This window comes from Hippocampus comes, unplaced genomic scaffold, assembly GCF_001891065.2.
Source record: "Hippocampus comes isolate QL1 unplaced genomic scaffold, H_comes_QL1_v1.1 scaffold249, whole genome shotgun sequence".
Taxonomy (NCBI): domain Eukaryota; kingdom Metazoa; phylum Chordata; class Actinopteri; order Syngnathiformes; family Syngnathidae; genus Hippocampus; species Hippocampus comes.
In genome coordinates, this window is record NW_017805035.1 from 1085370 (window position 1) to 1103226 (window position 17857).

General features: G+C 45.0%; 2 protein-coding genes and 1 long non-coding RNA gene across 5 annotated transcripts in view; 1 reads left to right on the forward strand and 2 right to left on the reverse strand.

Annotated features, from left to right (window-relative positions):
* Nucleotides 1-853: 853 nt before the first annotated feature.
* LOC109512180 (uncharacterized) lies at nucleotides 854-3696 on the reverse strand. The gene is made up of 3 exons (XR_002167471.1): nucleotides 3471-3696; nucleotides 1449-1495; nucleotides 854-922 (listed from the first exon to the last, which is right to left on the reverse strand). It is a non-coding gene; the product is annotated as an uncharacterized LOC109512180 (long non-coding RNA).
* The window catches only part of LOC109512178 (sodium bicarbonate cotransporter 3-like), a 16695-nt gene continuing 1750 nt past the window's right edge, over nucleotides 2913-17857 (forward strand). The window contains exons 1-23 of one of the 3 annotated variants that reach the window (XM_019863714.1): nucleotides 2913-3107; nucleotides 4235-4310; nucleotides 4386-4523; nucleotides 5149-5287; nucleotides 5436-5596; nucleotides 6065-6253; nucleotides 6784-6896; nucleotides 7465-7622; nucleotides 8335-8422; nucleotides 8489-8635; nucleotides 9046-9149; nucleotides 9590-9764; nucleotides 9870-10003; nucleotides 14284-14529; nucleotides 14894-15002; nucleotides 15101-15262; nucleotides 15473-15586; nucleotides 15934-16095; nucleotides 16563-16814; nucleotides 16894-16962; nucleotides 17168-17341; nucleotides 17403-17535; nucleotides 17645-17736. In XM_019863714.1, coding sequence (XP_019719273.1) covers nucleotides 3063-3107; nucleotides 4235-4310; nucleotides 4386-4523; nucleotides 5149-5287; nucleotides 5436-5596; nucleotides 6065-6253; nucleotides 6784-6896; nucleotides 7465-7622; nucleotides 8335-8422; nucleotides 8489-8635; nucleotides 9046-9149; nucleotides 9590-9764; nucleotides 9870-10003; nucleotides 14284-14529; nucleotides 14894-15002; nucleotides 15101-15262; nucleotides 15473-15586; nucleotides 15934-16095; nucleotides 16563-16814; nucleotides 16894-16962; nucleotides 17168-17341; nucleotides 17403-17535; nucleotides 17645-17691 — 3135 coding nt within the window. In that variant the 5' untranslated portion in view covers nucleotides 2913-3062 and the 3' untranslated portion in view covers nucleotides 17692-17736. The remainder of the gene's footprint in view (nucleotides 3108-4234; nucleotides 4311-4385; nucleotides 4524-5148; nucleotides 5288-5435; nucleotides 5597-6064; nucleotides 6254-6783; nucleotides 6897-7464; nucleotides 7623-8334; nucleotides 8423-8488; nucleotides 8636-9045; nucleotides 9150-9589; nucleotides 9765-9869; nucleotides 10004-14283; nucleotides 14530-14893; nucleotides 15003-15100; nucleotides 15263-15472; nucleotides 15587-15933; nucleotides 16096-16562; nucleotides 16815-16893; nucleotides 16963-17167; nucleotides 17342-17402; nucleotides 17536-17644; nucleotides 17737-17857) is intronic. The other 2 variants (XM_019863712.1, XM_019863713.1) reach the window with 2 other exon arrangements.
* On the reverse strand, nucleotides 10486-12842 carry LOC109512179 (uncharacterized). The gene is made up of 8 exons (XM_019863715.1): nucleotides 12679-12842; nucleotides 12534-12584; nucleotides 12192-12320; nucleotides 11845-12124; nucleotides 11644-11732; nucleotides 11518-11568; nucleotides 11309-11437; nucleotides 10486-10836 (listed from the first exon to the last, which is right to left on the reverse strand). Exons 1-8 carry the CDS (start codon nucleotides 12815-12817, stop codon nucleotides 10553-10555), a joined length of 1152 nt encoding a protein of 383 aa, XP_019719274.1. The 5' UTR covers nucleotides 12818-12842; the 3' UTR covers nucleotides 10486-10552.

Sequence of the window (17857 nt, forward strand, 5' to 3'; positions counted from 1 at the left end):
TCAGTGTGGATTTGTTCCCGGATCACCACTGTGACTTCTGTGTTGTCAAGCAAAGCCGTGACGTGCACCTGGTTGTGAGGTTCCTCGGGGTAAAAGTAGGCCATGTTTTCTGGAAAGATCACCAGGAAGTTGAAACCCGAGCTGATCTGTGCTTCTGCGCATCCTGGAAACAGAGCCGGCCCAAGTTGTAAGCAAACCAAGCACTCAATGAGAGCCAGATGACCACTAGTGGGTCCCCAAGAGCAATTAAGAAAACTTGCATAGAGCTTACTGCTTTCACGTGTCAATATCCTTCTTGAGTAACTTCTTTCCCACGTCAACAATATCATGGAGCTAATTGCTACCTCATAAACATGCTGATGTAGCTGACTGCCTTCAAATAATCACGTATATATTGACATGCTGTTGACAGTAAATATAACTGGGATTGACAAATAAAACAGAAGCAAGCACGCTTTTTTTATTTTGAGAATGCACGAGAAAGATAGCCTTCTTTTTGTTTCCTCAAAGCAATGTTTTATGGTAGTTTCCCATTTTTGACAACGAGAAGAACAGGGACTAAGAAATATTTAGTCTGTTTTAATTCAGGCAAGTACGTTGATTTTTTTTTTTTTGTGGTCTCGAGATCTCACAATGTCACAGATTTTTTTAGGTGATACTGCTGCACTACAAATTATTAAATTGTAGTTGCATAAATAATTAACAGTATTAGTGGCAGAAATTGAATGTCCAGTCCTACAATGAATTTTTTCTCATGTCTCCAATGATCAAGTGAAACTGAAGAGTCTCTCTAAATCAAACTTTTTCACCGTGAGGAGTTGTCATAGAAACCCAAGCGACATGTTTCGACTCACTCGATTTTGTTGCCCCCTTCAGCACAAGGAGCAGTACTGCAGAATATAGATGGCCCTTCGACAGCATCCTGAGGAGTCAAAACAATCACTTTCAGCGATACACTTCTTATAGTGTCACCAAGTTTTGCTTTTGTGTCCTTTTCTGAACACAAACCTCTGACACATACTGTACTTTGGACCCCCTCAAACTTGTGGTTCGGCAACTGCGAATTTACCTACCGTACTTACCTTTTTTTTTCAATATTTATTTCAAATATATTCAAATATTTTTTGGGGGGTTATTATTTGTTTCAACACATTTCTAATCAACTATACCAACCTGGTCCCTTCCCTGGTCCCTTTGACCTCAGTGAAGCTAATATGCTAACAACTCACACCAGAAAGAACATACTAATTCTACACAGCAATGCCAGAGCCGAGAATCAAACCATGGACCTCAAAACTGAGAGCCAGACATGAAAATCACAGCTTCACAGTGCTGTATTCATTAAATTGTCACATTTACGTCATATATCCCCTTAAATGTAAGTTGATATGCTGATTCCTGTCACACTTCCTGTTTAAAACACATCAAAAGACATATTATGGTCTTACCTTCTCTTTTGTCGTGCTTGCTTCCACTTTCAAACGTTTGTGTAGTTCTTGCCAAAACAAACAAACAAAAACACACAGAAGTGTACATTTGTCAGTCAAAGCAGGACATTTACATGGCGTTGAGCTGACTCTTCAAAAACATTTTACAACACAACACTCAAGGCTCGTTTTGATGCGCAAAGATCACCATTAAAGCTCTTTTGACGCTCAAAGCTCTTTCAGTCAAATTGAATGAATTTATAATGAATGTAATATTATTATTTAATGTAGCTTTATACACACTTAGTCATACAGTGTAGGTGTAGAGTCACACTAGAGGTCACATCTCGGCGCTTGCTCGACTTGATCTTTGAAGCCGAGCCGGTCATTGTATGCTGCGCTGCGGTGCTATAATGAAGTGTGAGTGGTTGTAAAGCAGCTTTGATCACAACAATGGCGCGTGTGTAGAGATATCATCAGCATGGCAGCAGGGCGAGCACTAATATGAAGGTGCTAATCACAGATAAGCTCTTCAAAAAGCCAAACTGCATCCGTCACTGACATCACATCAACGATTGTTGATTTTGGGAAGGGGGGCTGTACATTCAAGATTTTATGACATCTTTGTCATTGCTAATTATAGGGTGATTGGATGAATAAGGCAGCACAGCGGTTTGCCGGTTCGCAAGTCTGTCTCACAGTTCTGAGGTTCTGGGTTTGAATCCGGGCACCAGCTTTCCTTTTTGGATTTAGTTGCCTGTTTTCCCAGTGCTTGTGTGGGCTTTGCTTCCCATGACTGTGTGCGGCCTGACCGGCAGTTAGTTTTATTTAGTTTTTAGAGCTAGTTTTATAGTTTTTATTTTTTTAAATGCTTCGTTGTAGTTTTTTTCAAATTTAGCATAAGATTTTTTTTTTAAATATATGGAGTATCAGTGCTGTGTGTGCCCTGACCGGCAGTTAGTTTTATTTAGTTTTTAGAGGTGGTTTTATAGTTTTTATTTTTTTTAAATGCTTCGTTGTAGGTTTTTTCAAATTTATCATAAGATTTTTTTTTTAAATATATGGAGTATCAGTCGAGTGCAAGATGAAAAATAGGTGACTATGTACTGTATTGTGGAACAATTGTCGAACAGCTTTTTAACCTCCGTTTCTTTTGTACAGACGCACGGTAATACGGAAATAAATATATATTTTACAAATGAATCCCGAAGAGTTCATTTTAAATATACACATATATTTTCACGGTAGTTTTAATTAGTTTTTAAACGTAATCTGTAATTTCAGTTTCGTTTTGCTTTTTTCAAAACCTTTTCTTTTTAATTTTATTTCCTTAGCAAAAATGTTTTCTCAATTATAGTTTTTGTTATTAGTTTTCATTAACTATGAACACCTTGAACATTACAAAAGAAAACAAAATGGATGGATGGCTCACTCAGTAATGATCTCATTTGCGGCTCCTTCTTTCGCCCATCATTATGAGATTATTTGCTGTGAGTGGTGCAGAGAGACTCGAACCTGGGGGCGTTTCTTGAAGCTGGTGTTATTACAGTACAGTCTGAGGCAGCGGAGGAGAGAAGGTACAACTTGTGGACCTTTCTTCACCAGCCTTGAACGTCCCGAGAGTGGAATTTGAAAATGGCACAAGACGGGAGCGAGCAGATGAGGCCACTGTTGACATCAGTAAGTTAGTAGTTGCTGTTATTTTCTTGCTAGCCTGGCGGCGGCTAGCTTCTCTCATCCCGTCGAAGATGCGCCAAAGTCGGTGGCACTTGTACTCAAGTGTCCCTCACTAAAGCTTCTACTAAGTTCATGTGTGTAGAGAGGAGAATGTCTGTAAAGAGACGCTTGATACTAGTTAACTTTAAACAACAAAAGTCTACTGTCCGACAAGTTTACTTTGTTTCCAGGAAGTGAACTCGTCTCGCGCGCATCCACGTAGTTCCGAAGTCCTACAAGAGAACTGCAACTTCTAAAACCTAAAAAAAACGGCTTCGACTCGAAATTGTCGTGTCTTGTAAGAACGCAAACGACATCTGTACGTACTCATTTGACATTCGGCTTGCATCACATCGACCTTACTTTCGATATTACATCGTCACCAAGCGGTCATTTTCATCATTTGGTTATGCTGAAGCATCCGTCTGTTACAGAAATTATTGAATGGACGTTGGTAGGGACTTTAACCATTAGACATCATTGAATAGCAAAGATGACAAACGTATTTATGCACTGTACTTAAGTATAAGTACAACTACTTGTGGAAAAAAATACTTGCAAAAGTAGCAGTACAGATTTAACTGATTTACGGTAAGTAAAAAAAAAATTATATAAATACAAACACGGAAATATGCTATTTTGAGCTTTAATTATTCATAATGCTGTCTAATGGAAAAAGTTTGTCACCATCCTTTGCCTGTGGGATCATTAAAGGAGCCTAGAAGGAGTTCAACGTTCCTCACAAGTTCCTGACATCCTGTCGGTCTCGTCACGGGTGGTCAAGGTCAAGGCTTTGAAGTGTTGCGGCTGAGGTGGTCGCTGTGGTGATGCCGTGATACTATCCAACGTGACGGATGTTGCTTTTCTTCTCTTTTCGACCACTGCTGTTGTTTATGAGTTCCTCCCATTCAGCCCTCACAGAACAATTTGTGTTGTCCATCATTTACACCTGCATCTTTTTTTGCATCATGCATGGACTGGTTTCACGGAAAAAGCCTCTTTCAGAAAAGAAAAATTAAAGTTTTTTTTAAACTCCTCAACTTGATCCTCGTATAATCATTGAGTGTGTTTGTGTGTGTGGATGTTTGCAGCTGGAGGATGCAGTGCTGGACCGAGGAAACACAAGCTCCACACTTTACACCAATTTTGAGGCGGAGGAGCTGGAGAGTGAGTGACGGGTGTGTTGTTCTCATGAAGGACGAAGGATAGCATTTTGACACGTCAGGCGTGTTTGGGGGTCAGGTCACAGGGCGCTGTACGTTGGCATCCACGTGCCTTTGGGCCGAGAGAACCGACGGCGCCACCGCCACCGAGGGCACAGACATGAGCGGCGGAGGCAGCATCGCCCGCATGAGGATGCCTCCGACTCGCCTTCTTATGGTAGGCCTAGACGATATTAGCAATTTTTTTTTCAAAAGAAACTCCTCCTTTGCTAACATGAAAATGAATGACAGCATTTATTCCCGCATTTGTTTTTGTTTTGTTGTGTTTTGTGTGTTTTTTTTTGGGGGGGGGGGTGATGATTGAATTTTTATGGTGTGTATGTTTCTTGTGCAAGACACAGGTGTCAAGTTCAAGGTGCGGTGGCCAAATCCGGCCCACCACATCATTTTGTGTGGCCCGCAAAAGCAAATCATTTGCATCAAGTTCCGTGATTCCAGCTAACACCTCAACCAAATTTTCAAATCGTCATCTGTAATAAGTAATGTAGTGATATTGCAAGCAGGGTTTTTTTTGTTTTGTGTTTTTTTTGTTATTGTTTATTTTTACCGTAACTTCATCAATCGTTGCACAAACCATGATCCTTGACTTCTGATTTCAAGACTAGTTATCCATCATTTGGTGTACGTAGAGGTGTAACATTCATTAGATTTCACAATCATATTGGCCCTTAGATGGAAACCGGGCCACCAATGTGGGCCATGACAAAAAAATGAGATTGACACGACTAATTGTCGTTTTTTTTTTCTTTGGTGTGTGTGATGTGGATCCAAAAAAAAACTAGATACGCCCTCACAGAGGGTACAGTTCATCTTAGGCATGGAGGATGACGACGAAGAACATGTCCCTCACCAACTCTTCACTGAGCTGGACGAGCTGGCTTTCAGAGATGGAGAAGTCTTGGAATGGAAAGAAACGGCAAGGCAAGGATGCAGCAACGCCGCTTTCTATTGCCGCGTGCCATCTTGAATGAGGCATCTCCTATAGCATGGGTTTGTGTTATGTGTGTGCATGGGTGTATGTGTGCGTGTGCGCGTGCGCGTGTGCGTGTGCACGCGGGCGGGCGGGCAGGTGGTTGAAGTTTGAGGAGGATGTGGAGGACGGCGGCGAGCGTTGGAGTAAACCTTATGTGGCCACCCTGTCGCTGCACAGCCTGTTTGAGCTGCGCTCGTGCATCATGAACGGCACCGTGGTTCTCGACATGCGCGCCAACGGCATTGAGCAGATCGCAGGTCAGCACGCCGTCGCGACACCTGCACACAGAAGTGGCAGAAGTACCCACACTCTCATTATACTGTACGACAGTAATGCACCGAAATCACATCCCACTCACCAACTGTCAACTGCCAAACAAGTAGCTCAACTACAACATGGAAAAATGGATGCTACTTTGGGTAGCATCTTTCATAACTTTCATTCCATCCATCCATTCATAACTTTGCTGCTGTGAATTGTGAATTTCTCCATTGCGAGACTAATAAAGGTTTTCTTATCTTATCTTATCTTATCTTATATGCCAACGCATAACTACGTGTTTGAATAGCAAAAATATATCCATCCTAAGTCTCCGGTGAATGGAAAAAATCCCACCAGCAACGTGCTGCTCTAAAGTGGCTTCGTGTTTTTCCTCCATTGCCTCACATCACAACCCACTAGTTGCTGGTGAGAAAGATTGAAGAACAACGTATGATATTTTTCAGACATGGTGATTGACAGCATGCTGGCGTCCGGTCAGCTGGACCAGCATGTCGAAGACAAGGTGAGGGAAGCCATCTTGAAGCGCCACCACCATCAGAATGAGAAGAGGCTGAGCAAGCGCATCCCACTGGTGCGATCCCTCGCTGACATTGGCAAGAAGTATTCTGACCCTCATCTGCTGGGACAAAATAGTGAGTGGCTGTATTATTTTTAAACAAAATTTCACAAATTTTTTTTTCTCCAATATTTTTGTCCATCCCACATGCTTTAAACACATTACATAAACACAAAACTTATTAAAACACACTTAAACTTTTTAAAATATTAAAAAAAAATATTCCACAGTGCCTGTTCTCATTCTGAAGCTGCCCAAAAATGGGAGACAGTCGTATAACATCACAGAGGAAATGAAAATAAAAGACTCTCTCCCTAGCATCGTTCTCCAAATAAGAGCAAAGTCTGCTAGCTTCAAGCCATTTATTTGTCACGGCCAGTTGAAGTGTACTGTCAAATGACACATAATACAAGGCAGAATTAAGAATTACACTATTATATCTAAACACCAACATGCCATGTCATAAGGTAAGTCTGCTAGCTTAATGATATTGTCTGATTTGAAATGCCATAAACGCCTTCAAGTCCGAAGAATCTAAATAAACAGGAAGTGGCAACAACTTGATGACGGCCAGCTAACGTGATGTGAAGCCTCTTCGTGCTCCAGCAGGTCTTCTGGCATCCCCTCAGTCGGCTCCTGGGAACCTGGACGCCAGCAAGGGTGCGGAAGGTGGCGTCACCGCAGTGAGTCGTGAAAGCAGCGGGGTGGACTTCAGCAAGGTGAAACACCTCTTTGCGTCTTCAGTGAACCCCATAAATCAGCTGGAAAGTGACACCAACCCCACACCTGAAAAGGTTTAGAATTACCTCCAGTTGGCGGGGCAGGGGCACAACTTTTATAGAAATGAAACTCCTCAACTCACTTCACTATATTTGCCCTGTCCCTATCCCTCACGAATAGTATCCACTGTATATGCAAAATAAGCAATTTTACTTATACTGTACATTTAACGTTAACAAATTTAAAAGAAACGACTTCAAATATTTTACACATTTTTATTTTTTTTATCCGTGGCTATTCGCCTGGCCCATTTGTCTGTTTGTCTATCCATGGTCAAAATTAAGCTCCTCAACTCACTTTAACATAGTTTCTCGTCACTTGGATGCCGTACAGTAGCACCAAAGCAACACTTTTCATTGCTTTGGCCTCAGTGCAAAAACAGCGAATAGGTGAGTGTTTGCGGCCGAAGAAGGGCAGTTTTAAAAATAATCTATAAACAAGTTGGCAAAAGGCAAACATGCAGGGTTTCCACTGGGTGTTCACTGCAGCCTGTCCCGTACGATTCAGGTGGACATGAACTTCATGAAGAAGATTCCTCCTGGTGCCGAAGCCTCCAACGTGTTGGTGGGGCAAGTGGACTTCCTAGAAAAGCCCATTGTTGCTTTTGTTCGCCTGGCGCCCGCCGTGCTCCTTTCCGGACTCACCCAAGTTCCCGTACCCACCAGGTGAGCTCCCTCTCCTCCTAGGTGGAAGGTCACATGACTCAAGTCGCCAATTTTAGGACTTCCTTGTTTAAAAACATCTGAAAGACTCAACTTGACTCGCATATCAGGACACAACCTTTCACATCGGAATTCATAGAACTCTATCCATCCATCCATTTTCTGATCCGCTTTATCTTCTCGAGGGTCGCGGGGTGTGCTGGAGCCTATGCCAGCTGTCTTCGGGCAGTTGGCGGGGGACACCCTGAACTGGTTGCCAGCCAATCGCAGAATGCATAGAACTTGTAACACCATTTCACCACAGAGCTCCTGCACAGTGAGGGAAGAGGCGGAGTTTTACCACATTTGTCAGACAATTGCACATTCAAGAAAGTTAATAGATGTGTTGTCACGCTATTTTCAACACTTTAAATTGGTTAATAATGCATAAAAATAACAGACAGCGTGGGGGTGGGCCATTAGGATCTATTTATGAAGAAATATGAGATAACCATATTGGAAATAACTAAATAACTTTTATTTAATCCGCTCAATTGTCCATTTAACTTTTATTGGTGTAATTACGCTTTTTTGTGTGTCTTACAAAGATTGTATGATTTTAGACTTTCTTTGCCCAAGTGATAATTTGACTCAATTTGCTGGATTTTTGCCAAGGAACTTGCTTCCAGTAAATCTCGAAGGTACTACAATTGTCACTTTAACCTCCGCCGATCAGGTTCCTCTTCCTCCTACTTGGTCCGTTCGGAAAAGGTCCGCAATACCATGAGATCGGACGCTCCATGGCCACACTGATGACAGACGAGGTGCGAGGTAAGAATCTCATGTGAGTTATGTGCAGTCTTTAAAATGTTTGTGTGGCCCTGTCCAAGATCTTCCACGATGTGGCGTACAAGGCCAAGGATCACAAAGACCTGCTGTCAGGACTGGACGAGTTCCTGGATCAAGTGACTGTGCTCCCGCCGGGTGAGTGGGACCCCAGCATCCGCATCGAACCGCCCAAGAACGTACCCTCTCAGGTTCGTGGACACACTGGCTAAATGCTAATGCTAACAATGATAACTGTTTTACGAATGGGGGTAATATTTGATACCATAGTTAGAGTTAGGAAGAATTTAAAACAAAATTAAGATTTCAAACAAGTGTTGTGGTTTCAAATGAGGGTTTCAAGCCAGGGTTAGGGTTTCAAAGTAGGGTGTCAAAGAAGTTTTATGCTTCCAAGCTAGGGTTAGGGCTTCTAAGTAGGGCTTTAAGTCAAAGTTCGCATTTTAAGCAAGGGTCAAGGTTTTAAAGTATTGTTCCAACCAGGGTTCTGATTTCAAAGCAAGGTTTCAAACCATTGTTCGGGTTTCAAATGAAAGTTTTGGGGTAGGTTAAGTGGCTAATAGGTAAAATGCTAAAGCTAACAACTCTAACACTGTCTCTGCAGGAGAAGCGGAAGATCCCTTCTGCCCCAAATGGCTCCATCCATATCTCTGACATCATCAAGGGGGCAGAGCATGACATTGGCCCAGAGTTGCGGAGGACGGGAAGGTTAGCGCTTTTTGATGTTAGCCACATTTTGCTAGCTTGTGTAGAAAGCCGTCTTAACATTTCTCCCATAGACTTGAGAGCCAACTCAAGGTCCATGTACTCGTCATTTTTTGAGCATTTATTCCATCTGCATCTCAAGGTCTTGCTACACTCTAAAACAGTTCGGTTACTCCATTAACTCAATTTTTGGATGGCCGCTGAGCTGAACAAAGGCGCTTACATTTGCATATTGTGTGGAAGGGAAACTCATGCTCACTCCAAAAGTGCCAATGTTAGCCATGCCACCGAAAAATTGAGAACATTGAAATGGCAAAAAAAAAAGCTTCGTACTACATCGTACTCAGTCTTTTCATATGTTTTCAGCTATTATCTTCAAACGTAAAATATATTTAAACAAAACTCAAATGGCTTTCTGAGTGTGGTGTGTCTGTATGTGTCAGGCTGTTTGGCGGTCTGTTCAAGGACATCCAGAGAAAGGCACCTTTTCTACTCAGTGACCTGACAGATGGCCTCAGCCTGCAGTGTTTGGCATCCATCCTCTTCCTCTACTGCGCTTGCATGTCGCCCGTCATCACCTTCGGAGGCCTGCTGGGAGAAGCCACCCAAGGAAACATCGTAAGAACCACAGACGCAGTACATAGCGGTCCATATCAAGGGTTTCCTTATGGAGAAGCCGGAAGTGACGTCATCATTCCGAGACATTCTTTGTGTCTGTTGCAGAGCGCCATTGAATCTCTGTTTGGGGCATCCCTGACGGGCGTGACCTACTCTTTGTTTGCGGGTCAGCCTCTCACCATCTTGGGCAGCACCGGGCCCGTCCTGGTTTTTGAGAAGATCCTCTTCAAGTTCTGCTGGTGAGTCTGGTCCGGGTGACATTTTGGGAAGTGAGTTGGGTTGAATCGCCCCTGCCCATTTGTAGTCGTTCACGTTTGAGACGACATGATCCCGATGGCTCTTCTGTTGTTCTTGCCGGGTGGATTATTGGCTCACTTCAGTTTTGTAATGGATGAAATGCTTTGTAATGTTTATGGAAACCTGTGCTTTGATAAGATTTTCTAATCAGGAGTCACTTCATTATGTATGCCACCTAATTACATCCAGAGCTGGAGGCCCCACAAAATTGAAAAAATTATATGCAGGATTTAAAACCTTGGTCAGATGTTTGCGGTGTTAGCATGAAGGGCAGTGTTAGTTGTTTATTTGTGGCATTCGCGCCATTGCACTATTTCCAAACACCAAACGCCATTACTTTGCAGCGAGTTTTTGGTGGGATGATAATAATCATAATAATATCCTCAAAAGCATTCCCACAACAAGAAGTTCAAAGCCAAACACAGAAGATCAATTTTTATGGAATTTTATTGAATATTTTGTGGGTCTGCAAAGGAGGCCTGGTGTGACGCTCACTGGGTGAAGAGCAGGAATCCGCTGAAGGTGCTGTGGTGGTTGCTGTTGTCCCAGATCTGCGTGTTGTGCCACAGATGCAGCGAGAGCTTGTCGCCCTTCTCCAGCAGCAGGGTGGCGCCGTTAGACGCCGTGTCGCTGCCCTCGCCTGACGGTTGCTCGTGGGTGATAAGCTGCACGCTGGCGTCGTTCTTATACAGCACGGCGCTCATGGTGAAGTCGGTGGGTGCGTTGGCGGTGAAGCGGATGTAGTAGACCCCGCGTACGGGCGCCGTGAAATAACCTGGGGGAGGTAAGCAAGCAGGGGAAACATGTTCACAGGAATCAGTGGCAGTCCATTCGTCAATGATGCTGTGCCGACCGACAAAAAAATCCCGACAGAGATGCTCCTCAACTTACGTCAATGGAATTTCTTCATACCAGCCAGCCATTACTTTTGTCTAAATGTAACTCAACACACCTCAACATAGTTCTTTGGGCCTGAGATGCCAGCAGAAAAGCAGTACTTTGTCAAAACGAAGCTCCTCAATTCACTTCAATATAGTTCCTTGGCACTAAGATGCCACAAAATGGTGGCAAAGCTCTACATTTGCCTGTATGACCATGTTCACAAGACAGAGCGCGAAAATGAAGCAAATAGCCTGTTGGGAAGTGAATAAAATTTCAGGGGGAAAAAAACTCCCCCCTAGAAATGCCCCATAAGTCCTGACCAAGGGCTGCTGACAGGAATAAAATGGAGGGACGTGACTGCTGACCTGTCTCCGGATTGTACGCCTCACCAACATTGGTGAGGACGTCCTTGAAGAGGAGTTTCTTCATTCCGGACGTGGTCTTCTGGAGGCCGTTACCCCCGAGAGAGGCCGCAAACGCCACCTTTGGCACATCTACGGCAAAGCGACAAAAAACACCACTCATTAGGGGATCTTTTTAACAAAGCATAATGAACCGAGTATTCAACACTGACTTCTCATATTCCTCAGCTCCGTTTCGGTGGTCTCCATTCGTTCTTTGAGTTCTGCCGACACAAAATGATTACTTCCACTTCAAACAGCACTAGTATGTGTTGGAAAAAAAAGAAACTAAAACGTACCTGTGTTTTCCACTTGGAGCTGCGTCATCGAAGCCTGGAGGCTTTGAATCTGCGACTCAATGTCAAATTCCATCGGAGCTCCATCGGTTCTTCAGAGGCAACATGCAAAAGCAGCTCATCTTTAGGATGTTATTTTTTTCACAAAAATCCCGACCAGTACACTTAAAGATATCGAATACATTCTCAAACGGCTTGACATACAGTGGGAAAACCAGGAATCCACTGAAGGTGCTGTGGTGGTTGCTGTTGTCCCAGATCTGCGTGTTGTGCCACAGCACCATCTTCAGTTTGTCTCCCTTCTCCAGCAGCAGGGCGGCGCCGTTGGATGCCGTGTCGCTGCCTTGCCCGGACGGCTGCTCGTGGGTGATGAGTTGGATCTCGGCGTTGTTCTTGTACATCACGGCGCTCATGGTGAAGTCGGTGGGCGCGTTGGTGGTGAAACGGACGTAGTAGACGCCGCGAATGGGTGCAGTGAACTCGCCTTTAGGGAGCACGGATGACATCGTTGAGCATCATGATGACTCGTGGAAGTGGAAGTGCAAGGTTACCCGTCTCTGCGTTGTAAGCCCCGCCGACATTGGTTAGGACATCCCTGTAGATCAGATCTCTGTTTCCGGACGTCGTCTTCTGGGCGCCGTTTCCCCCCAGAGAGGCAGCAAAGGCAATCTTTGGAGTTTCTGTTCAAGTGGGGGTTCAAGTTTTGGGTTTATATGGACGCCAGTGTGACGGTGAAGCTTAATACCCGATACTCACTGGCCAAGCCCCTTTGCGTCTAAAGTGATTATATTTGACGCGCCATTATTTAATTTCCGTCACAGGACGAATACTCTCTTTATCTGAATTTTCTGTACTGGGAAGGCAGCATGAATTTATTTCAGAACTGGGCTCACCTCGGACCGTGCTCAGCTCCTTCTCAGCCCTCTCCAGACGATGCATCATGGCTGTTTCCACAGAGACACACAAGTCACGCTCAGCATGTGCGGGCTACTCAGTAAGCAATGTGTTACTACAGCAACTTGTGAGTGTCATCGTCACCTTGTCTTTCGGACTTGAGGTCCTCCATAGCTGCCCGTATGCGGTCCAGCTCGGCCTGGCGGACCAGCGACTGAGCCGGGCCGCACCGCACCACCACCACCACCGTGAACAAAAGCACAACTGCGACACGTACAAACATGACGGCGGAGCAGGGTTGAGATGGTGGTGTGGGTGACTTTTGTAGGGAGACAGCCCGCGTTCTTTGCACCGGCGGCGTTTGACTCGTCAATATTGACTTTGATAAGAGACATTTGCGATCATATTTCGATGATGTAACAACGTACTGGACAAAAACAGGGTGCCATCGGGACCTTCCATGGAAGTATTGATGCGGTCAGGGTCCAGGTCATCAGAAATTTACTACTAGTTGTTTGAGTATGAAGAACTTTCAGGTGAAGGTTAGGGTCATTGATTGCAAACAACAAACTTAGACAATGAACTTTCTGACTTGCATCCAGCACATTGGGTCAAAAGCCCCTGTCACTCAGGCCATCTGACCTGCATTTTCATTGCTTGCCTTCGAATCAAATGTGGCTACAGTCAATGAGGAATATTGTCGGTAATGCTCCCTAGTTCACGTCCCTCCATGTCACTGCTGTGCCAGTTTTCGCTGCTTTATTTATTTTTGCTCATTTCTGATTTAGATCTTTTCTCGAGATATCACTCGAGATCTCAACCATGGTTGACTTTTCCTCTATCTCATTGGAGTATCTTTTTTTTTTCTTTTTTTTTAATACATCATATCATCTACAGATGTGTAAATCGATCTCAGAAGCCACAACCAGAGTGTAACATTCAATACCTTGGGTTCTCTTTTTGTGCCCAGTGCAAGTCTGCATTTTTGCAGAGCTGTACGCGTGGAGGGTGGTGGGTGTTGCATGGTACTTTTTTTTTTTTTTTTAATGGCGTTTTGTGCCGTTGTGGGTATGACCACAGCTGACTTGATTCTCCGCTAATCGACTCTTCATTCTATTGATTTGCATTGCACAAGAGGTGTCCTGATAGTCCTTGACATGGTGGAAGATAAAGTTAAGTTTATTTGATATAAAGTTGAGATCACTTGGAGACCCTCTTCCATCCCGATTCCCATTGTACGTGGCCATGTATGGCGCTTCATTGGGCATTTAGCATCTCCTCCAAGCTCTGTGTAAATGTTTCCTTTTTTTAAAATTTTTGTGTGTTTGGCTGCTTTTCCCCCTTTTCGTGGGAATGCTGACGTGTTAGCCTACCAGGAAGTGAACACAGAGATTTTTTTTCCCGCTGGTTTAGATGAGAAGTACCTTTTGACAATGACATGTATTTTTCATCCTTGCTTCAGAAAGTCCTGGCTTTGCTCATGCTCAGGAGGAGAATGATGCATCCTTTACTAATAGCTCAGCGAGAATTCGGATTGTATAATCTCGTTCGTGAGACTAGAATATTTTTTTAATTTGAGGGGCCTCACCGTCGCAGCAGACATCCGTCCTCCTGCCGTGCCGCCCAGCAAGTCTCCATTCTGGGGTGCCCCTCACCACATACACAATAAATGGGTTCGGCAATCGCGTCCTGCGTGCTAAGTGCAGTGTGAAAAGGGCTACAAGGTATTCTTCCAAATATCCTCCTCAGTGACTACGGCCTGTGCTACCTGTCGCTGCGGACCAGCATCGGGCTGTGGACTGCCTTCATGTGCCTGCTGCTGGTGGCGACCGACGCCAGCTCCCTGGTTTGCTACATCACACGCTTCACCGAGGAGGCTTTCGCGGCCCTCATCTGCTTCATCTTCATCTACGAGGCCCTGGAGAAACTGCTGCACCTGGGGCACATCTTCCCAGTCAACAATGCCAACAACCTGGACAATCTGACCTTCTACACGTAAGTTAGACGCCTGAGATCAACACAAGCAATCCTACCTAGGCCGGGGAGATTTATCGATTTTGTTATTTTTAGTTTTGCTTTTTTGGTTTTGCTTGATTTTAGTCATTTAAAGCATGACTAAGACTCAGGTGTTCTACGAGAGCGCCTACCATGCACTGAATTATCTTAGCAACCCTAACATGAACCTTAAAATGGATATTGAGGATATCAAATAAATGCTCAGTTCGTCCACAAATTGTAAAAATCTATCAAAGACGGAAATCTGATTTTTTTTTTTTTTTAATTCCATAATCACCCTATCCCAACGACTCCACTTTGCAGTTGGAAGTTCTCATACTGGCTTCTTCTGCTTGGGCTGCAGGTGCAAATGTTCTCAACCCACCAACGCCTCCGCTGAGATACTTCAAATTTGGAGGCGCTGGGGCTACAACTCGTCGGCCAGCATCCCGTGGGAACAGCTTAGTGTACAGGTGAGGTGACGCAAATCCTCTGGAGCATCTCATGTGCACTTAATGCAGAATTGAGAAACACAAGGAGAACCCCAGCCGAGCTTCTCTTTCTCTTACAGCGCTGTCAGACACTGCGCGGTGAGTTCGTGGGCTCGGCTTGCGGCCACGACGGTCCCTTCGTCCCCGACGTCCTGTTCTGGTCCATCATTCTCTTCTTCACAACCTTTTTATTGTCTACCTACCTCAAAGGCTTCAAGAACAAGAGATTCTTCCCCACCAAGGTGGGTTTCACTTCCTGTCATCTACAGGCTTCCACAGCTAAGATTTTTTTTAATTTAAGAGGCTTTTTGGATGAAAGGTAAAATGTTTTCAACAACCAAGAAGAGTCCAGTGGCCTCCATTCAACTTTTGCAAAGTACCATGACTTGGATGACTGACAATCTACACTACGCATTATAGCAATGAAAATTCAAAGGTTTTTTGACGTACAGGTGCGATCGACCATCAGTGACTTTGCTGTTTTCCTGACCATTATGTTCATGGTGCTGATGGATTATTTGGTGGGAATTCCGTCTCCCAAGCTCAGTGTCCCGGATCGCTTCCAGGTAATGCAGAATTCCAGACTGTGGGCGCAGGGTGGCTAACGTGACTGGCTAACATGTAAAAAAATGAACAACAGCGAAAATGACAATCAGTGTTAACGTCCTCCCCTCCCAGAAAATTGCGATGCCAGAAATAACAAATTTTCTGATTTATGAGGACACGGTCATGGTGGGGAAAAAAGGGTGGAAATTTTGTTTTCAGGAGGCATAGCTGTGCAAGATAACCAAGCTGAGGTATTTTGAGGAGACAAATTCAAAGAACTGCAGATTCTGCTGCTGATACCCACAATGTGGGGAACACAAAATTTGATACTCTATTAATCAGTAATTTGTGATGTGGTGTGTCTCAGCCCACCTCCGCCAACCGTGGTTGGCTCATCTCGCCACTGGGTCCCAACCCCTGGTGGACGCTGTTGGCCGCCGGCATTCCCGCTCTGCTCTGCACCATCCTTATCTTCATGGACCAGCAGATCACCGCAGTCATCGTCAACAGGAAGGAAAACAAGCTGACGGTGGGGCCCGAACGTCACCATGCCAGCGCTTAGGGCTGCAAAGGGGGCCGAACATTTCCAGTAAATTTTCATGGGAAGTTAAGCTTCGGGAATTTGGAAATATAGTGAACCTGCCGTTCGAGGGGGGATTGGGACTGAGACTTGCGGCAAAATAGCCAGAATCTGCGAGTAATTGACACCCACTTAAAAAGGTTTGTAACTGGCTATGTAAGATGATGGAAGAGGATCATTAAAATGGAGAGGATCATAAAGCATCAACACCATGCGTCTCGTATGTAAACAATCATGAACCCAAGTTAAATTCTTCTTGATTATGATAAATGGGATAAATGCGTTACGGGCCAACCTTCCATAAATTCCCATTGATTCCAATGGCAGGTTTCCAACATTGAAAATTCCCCAAATTTTACAACCCTTAGCCAGCATGTCCGCCGGTTAACCCCCCGGTGGGCGCGTGCTTCCTGCAGAAAGGCTGCGGCTACCATCTGGACCTGCTGTTGGTGTCGCTGATGATAGCTGTGTGCTCCATCATGGGCCTGCCGTGGTTCGTGGCGGCGACTGTTCTCTCCATCACGCACGTCAACAGCCTGAAGCTGGAGTCGACATGCGCGGCCCCGGGCGAGCAGCCCAAGTTCCTGGGCGTCCGGGAGCAGCGCGTCACCGGCTTCATGATCTTCCTCCTCATGGGCTTCTCCGTCTTCATGACGTCCATCCTTAAGGTGAGCAAGTGCGCCGTCCATCTGAGCTGAAGTTTCAGGTACCTTGGCCGTTTTTACTTGCTCATTTTCTTGTCCTCAGTTTATCCCGATGCCCGTCCTGTATGGCGTCTTCCTCTACATGGGCGTGTCCTCACTCAAAGGCATTCAGGTGCGTTTCTTAGTCCGTCTCTCGCAGAGCTGACACCGCACCTCCTCCGGTTCTCTCTTGCTCTTTCCTTGCGTAGAGTTGCACAGGTATTTTTTTTTTGACATTGTAAATGATTTTTCAATTTCAATTTTAGTTCTTTCATTAGTTTTTTTTAACTACAGAGTAGAACAACCCATCCCTAATCTCTCCTGTTGGTCTTGTGCAGCTCTTTGACCGCATCCAACTGTTCGCCATGGCGCCCAAGCATCAGCCGGACCTTATTTACCTTCGCTACGTGCCGTTGAGGAAGGTCCATGCCTTCACCGCTGTGCAGCTCGCCTGCCTGATTGCCCTGTGGCTCATCAAAACCTCCGCTATCGCCGTCGTTTTCCCGATGATGGTGAGATAAAAGCCGGGTCGCGCGCCAATGGAATACGGTCACCTCACACTGTGCTCCGCAGGTTCTGGCATTGGTGTTTATCCGGAAGCTTCTGGACTTCGGCTTCAGCAAACGAGAGCTGAGCTGGCTGGACGACCTCATACCGGAGAGCAAGAAAAAGAAGGATGATGATAATAAGAAGGAGAAAAAAGTGAGTGCGCCCCCCCCCCATGTGACCAGACATACCACATGACCATACCTCACTTTGTAAATACACTACCATGCGACTCGCAGTCCAGCAGCCTTTTCTGCCCCATTTCCCAGGATGCCGAGTGGAATTTGGAGGGGGCAGTGGAAAACTATGCGTTTGACAATGACGCAACAATCAAGATCCCCATGCAAAATGTGAAACAAAGGTGAATCAGCCTCCAAAACATCGCACGTGTATGTGTGTGTGTGTGTGTGTGTGTGTGTGTGTGTGTGTGTGTGTGTGTGTGTGTGTGTGTGTGTGTGTGTGTGTGTGTGTGTGCATGTCAC